General features: G+C 42.2%; 1 protein-coding gene across 1 annotated transcript; it reads left to right on the top strand.

Annotated features, from left to right (window-relative positions):
- The first annotated feature begins 4,012 nt into the window (after nucleotides 1-4,012).
- On the top strand, nucleotides 4,013-4,951 carry LOC133367090 (olfactory receptor 11G2-like). The gene has a single exon (XM_061590822.1). The coding sequence runs from the start codon at nucleotides 4,013-4,015 to the stop codon at nucleotides 4,949-4,951; it is 939 nt and encodes a 312-aa protein (XP_061446806.1).
- Nucleotides 4,952-5,748: the final 797 nt, after the last annotated feature.

Here is a 5,748-nt window from a genome sequence, read left to right as displayed (position 1 = left end):
TTGGGGCTTTTTAGTTTAGAGAAAAGGCGGGTCAGAGGAGACATGATAGAAGTGTATAAAATTATGCATGGCATTGAGAAAGTGGATAGAGAAAAGTTTTTCTCTCTCTCTCATAATACTAGAACTCGTGGACATTCAAAGAAGCTGATTGTTGGAAGATTCAGGACAGACAAAAGGAAGTACTTCTTTACTCAGCACATAGTTAAACTATGGAATTTGCTCCCACAAGGCACAGTAATGGCCACCAGCTTGGATGGCTTTAAAAGAAGATTAGACAAATTCATGGAGGACAGGGCTATCAATGGCTACTAGCCATGATGGCTGTGCTCTGCCACCCTAGTCAGAGGCAGTATGTTTCTGAAAACCAGTTGCCGGAAGCCTCAGGAGGGGAGAGTGTTCTTGCACTCAGGTCCTGCTTGCGGACATCACCCAGGCACCTGGTTGGCCACTGTGAGAACAGGATGCTGGATTAGATGAGCCACTGGCCTGATCCAGCAGGCTCTTCTTATGTTCTTATGTTCTTAAGTTCATATGTACAACTTTTGCTGTTGGCTGCCCCATTAGAAATCTGAAGGGGAAACTTTGGAAAGAAAGGATCCCGTGAGGGGACGCCAGGTCAAAGAGCACGTGAGACACAGTGGTGGACAGATAGCACATCTCTAGCCAGGAGAAGTTGCTCAGTAGGATGTACATGGGAAGCTGAGCCAAGCGCATATCTAGGAACACCAGCGTGATTATGATGATGTTCTCAGCCAAAGTGAGCATGTAGAGAATGGTGGAAAAAATGAGGAGCAGGAACCTTTTATGTTGTCCAATTCCAAATCCCAACAAAATGAATTCCTGAACAGTGGTCCTATTGTCCATCTCCATCTGGAATCAGATACCAGAATCATAATCGTATACCATATAGAAGAAATGCCTTCCTTCCTGTCTATCTATTACCTTACTACTAAACGAACAAACAAAAAACCCCAAAGAAAATGCAGCGATTTAATTTAGGAAAGGCATGAGATCCAACTTCCTGTTTCGGATCACATGTGATTATATATTGTGCAATACAAATTGGAAGTTATAAAAAATAAACACGGCAAATGCATTTATAATAGTTTGGGTTGGGGCACTGTAACTTTGAATATATTCAAGCATGATCCCTTGATCCTTTCTGTGAGTAACGTTCAAAGTCCCAGGGAAATCTTCCCACCCTGCTGCTGACTTTTGAAATGATTTATTGAAAGCATTGAATTTTCATAGCTTCCCATCAATAACTATTCCCTAGAAACAAAGAAATCAATGCTAAAAATGCAATATATCTAACATGTAATCATTGAAAGTGTCATTTACTATTTTCTTTTTTTAAGACAGTAAATCATCACCTATGTAAAATGCCACACTAGAAATTAAATATAGGATCTTACCCCCTATGGAGAGTTCATTTCAATTTTTAAGTTGCAAAAAGTCATGCTACACGGGAGAGGAAAATTTCCTTTGAAATACTTATTCATTTACTTAACTGAAGGCAGAATCCTATCAATATTTACCTGAGAGCAAGCTCAGCTGAACATAATAGGATTTTGAGTAGACATATGTAGGAATTCCACTGTAAAAGTCTTTTCATCCTGCTTTACGAGCACAACTGTAAAAGAATGGCTTAAGATAATATAGGAAAACCAAAATGAATCTACAATGACATTAAAAAACAGCAAAATCAAAAGACCATGAAAAGTATAAGCACTGTGAAAAACAATTACTAAAGTTTTCTTATCAAAATATTGAGCTTCATGTTTGCATAAAAAGCAGGGAGGCAGCTGAGAATCCCAGACACGCCTCACAATCCATCCCTAGTATGACTCCATGTCTTTTATATGGATCTATCAATGTGTCCTTGAAGAAGCCCTCATTTCTTTCTCAAAGGTGGCACCCATTCAGACTTGACCCCGTATTGCTGCTCCTCAGACTCCCCATTGCTGCTCCCCAGACTCCTCATAGCACTTGTGGCTGCAAGTCTCTTCTCTCCTAACCCGTGAGCCATGACATCACCGTGTCATTGCCCTGTGTTGATCAGTGCCTCTTCTGGTTGGGCATCAGATGGTGGTGGTGACAACACTGTGAATGTTGGGTGGAGATGGGAGTTGCCAATGGTATAGTTTTTCTTTTGATTTTTCTTCTACTTGGGAATGCATGGGATTTTAACTACATTACACTGGTATAATGCTGGCTTACCAATGGCATAATGGTTGCAGATATAGCAGAATAATAGGACTGGCTTGCTTGAGAATGAGCAATCAATCTGGCAGCCCCTCATCTGAATATGGTCTCTGTCTCATGACCTTACTTGGTGGCCTTAGGCCAGCCATTCTTTCTCAGCCTCAGCTCCCCATCTGCAAGATGGGACTAACAACATTGCCCTACATTAAAAGGTCACTGTAAGGATTAAAAGATCATGTATGTGGAGCTCTTTGAATACTTATAATAATATATGAATGCTATGTATTGTTATTAGACCTGACAAGTGAAACTTGCAACACAGTGTTGCAGTGTAGAGTGCTCCTCTTTAGGATTCCAGGTAGCCAGCCATGCCCATTTCCAGCATACTCCATGTCATGCCCTTTTTCAAGATACTCCATGTCATCAAACTTTCTCAATAGCTTGTGAGCTTCTCCTAAGGCTGTTTTACTTTGTTGTCCCACATGTTTACCCAAAATGCACTGAGGATTGTAATCACCGATTTTCCTGTTTCCCTTCATTAGTGAACCTGTTATATTGTGATGTATGTCTTCCCCTTATTGGTGTCTTTAATTTTAACTTTATTTCAAAATAGAAATTCACTTCTAAAAAAATTAGAACAATGAAAAAGAGAGCGAAGCCAAGTGGTTCCGTTCATCCAATTTGGAGGGCTCAGTACGCAGGAAAACCAAGATACTTTAAATCACTAGTTCTTTTCAGCAATCTCTGAGGAGATCTTGTTTTGATGAAAAACAGAGTTAGCCTCAAAAGAGAAATTCTCAAGAGCCATTCCTTTCATAGATGAAACTTCAGCAAACCTTTTAAAATATGGCTTCAAACTGAGTATGGCACCCACAGCCAAGCTGTTCAAACACACCCTACAATGCAGAGTTTTCCCTTCCCACTACCAAACCCAGCTCTGAGCAAAGGACTTGATAGAATGAAGAATGCAGGGACTCTAAATACTGGAATTTTCTCCACATCAAGTCTTTGGCTGGTTCGAGCAGTTTCCTCTGTGCTACTGAGGTACAGAAATATCAGGTTATTACAGAGGCAAGAAGGGATGAGACGTGGATCTTAGACGGCTAGGTTTGCTAAGATGCTATTTCTGAAGAATAGCCTGAAAGGTTCCAGTACTTTTTGCTGCTTTGCAGGAGAAATAATAGATCAAAGCAAATTCATATTGTTGATGCCTGCTTGCTTAAACACCATAAGCCAGGCTTGGGGCAGAAAGAAAATTGAGATCTGCAAGTGGGGAGGGGATCTCTGGTCAGTTTGTGGTAGCCCATCAGCGGCTGCTGGTTGCAGAATTCTGCTGGGTGTAGAATTCGTTTTGCAAAGAATTCTGAATCCAGCAAGACAGTGATATTCTCAAGCATTATCAGCATTGCTTGAAACAGATGACTCACTGTATAATATGAATATGAATTTGTTCAGAGATCCTGAATGAGAACCATTGCTGCTACATTAAAAACCCATCTGTAGATGAAGAGGATTTTGAAGAAATAGATCACTTAAGACTGAACTCAGTCTGTCGGGGTCTGTGCCACATTACCGAGTGGTAAAGAAACTTGTTTAACCCTCCCTCTCCCACCAACACAGTAGTTCTGAAGAACTCGTTTCCTTCTGCAAATTAACAGATAGCAGCCCTAATCTCAGAAATAGCTTCATATTGGGGATAACTCATGCCAGATAAAGAGGTTTGTCCATTCCAAGCATTGACAGAGTATTTTAGATTACCACTGAAGAATGTAAGACTAGCCTCCATGCAGTTTTGTGTGTGATCCAGATGGAGATCATCAACGGGACTACAGTGCAGGAATTCATTCTTCTGGGCTTCAGAGTTGGACCACAGGGACGCTTGTTCCTTCTCATCTTCTTTACAGCTGTCTACACCCTCACTTTGGCCGAAAACTTCATCATCATCATGATAGTGGTTCAAGATGCTCGCTTGGCTCGTCTGCCCATGTACATCCTGCTGAGCAACTTCTCCTGGCTGGAGATATGTTATGTGAGTGCCACCGTGCCAAGGATGCTCTTTGACCTATCCTTTCCAGGTGGGGTCATCTCCTTCCATGCCTGCTTCCTCCAGTTTTACATTTTTTTCTCCCTTGGCACTTCTGAATGTCTCTTCCTCTCAGCCATGGCCTTGGATCGGTTTTTGGCCATCTGCCGCCCACTGCGCTACCCACAAATCATGACCCAAGATTTCTGCTATGCCCTGGTGACTGCTTGTTGGGTTGTTGGCTTCCTGTGGTATGTTGTACCAGTGGTTTTGATCTCCAAGTTGTCCTTCTGTGGTCCCAACACACTCAATCACTTTGTGTGTGACTCTGGCCAACTCCTAGCTGTGGCCTGCCCCCCACTGGGGTACCTCCCCATCTTCTGCTACATCGTCACCTCTTCTGTGGTTCTGGGCACCTTCCTTTTCATTGTGGTCTCCTATGCCTGTGTAGTTTTTACCCTGGTGAAAACATCCAGCCAAAGCACTGGTGTCAAGGGCTTTTCGACGGTGTCTTCCCACCTAGCAGTGGTGACCGTCTTTTATGGCACTGTGGTGGCTATGTATATAGGTCACAGCAGTGAAAGTGACACTGAGAACACTAAAATGATGACTCTCTTCTACAATGCAATTGCCCCTCTGTTTAACCCCCTGATCTATTGCCTCAGGAATGATCAGGTGAAGGAAGCATTGGTTAGGCTGTTGAAAACAAAGAGGGTGATGTAGAAAAATGGAGGGAAGAAGGAGGTATTTTGTCTGCAACAAAGAGGGAAGAGGGAGGTATTTTGTCTGGGAGGGTGGGTCTTGAGGTGTGTGTCAGCCCTTCCCTCTTTAGCTTTGATTACTCATTTTATGGTCCTCTCTGTAGAAAGTCCACACTATTACATTAACATTACTACTATTACAGCAGCTGCTGTATTTGCGGTCATGACTCAGGGGCAGAGCATCTGCTTTGCATGCAGAAGGTCACAGGTTCAATCCTCAGCATCTCCAGGTAGGCCTTGGAGAGACACTTCACTGAAATCATGGTGAGCCTCTGCCAGTCAGTGTGGACAAATCTGAGCTAGATGGACCAATAGTCTGACTCAGTGGCTTGTAGGCAACTACCTTTTATTCAGACTAGACCCATTGAAATGAATGCCCATTACTAACTCAGGGCTTATTAATTTCAATAGGTCTGCTCTGTGTAAAAGGCACTTGAAGACAACCCAGTGTAAGATAGTTTCCTATGTTCCTATTGCTGCTGTTTTGCAATTGAACTGTGAGTTGGATCATTTTTCGTTGATTCATGTTTTATTTGACTGTATTCCTTGTGTATTACCCTGAGAACTTCAGCTGAGGGGCTGTCTGGAAATATAATAAATGATTAATATAAAATAATTAAAATAAGAATAATGAGAATAATTCCCAGTGCTCTTTATTCCACCTTTCTTTTTGTTGGCAGCTAATTCCCCACTTCCTTCACTGTCACTCAGTTGTGATTCCAAGCAGGCAGGAGCAGTGCTGAATATCATCTTTGCGGG

The sequence above is a fragment of the Rhineura floridana genome, chromosome 11 (assembly GCF_030035675.1).
Source record: "Rhineura floridana isolate rRhiFlo1 chromosome 11, rRhiFlo1.hap2, whole genome shotgun sequence".
Classification (NCBI taxonomy): Eukaryota; Metazoa; Chordata; class Lepidosauria; order Squamata; family Rhineuridae; genus Rhineura; species Rhineura floridana.
This window is presented reverse-complemented; position numbering and strand designations above follow the sequence as displayed.

Coding starts and splice junctions, on each gene's coding strand:
- LOC133367090 (XM_061590822.1), top strand. CDS start 4,013: ATGGAGATCATCAACGGGACTACAGTGCAGGAATTCATTCTTCTGGGC.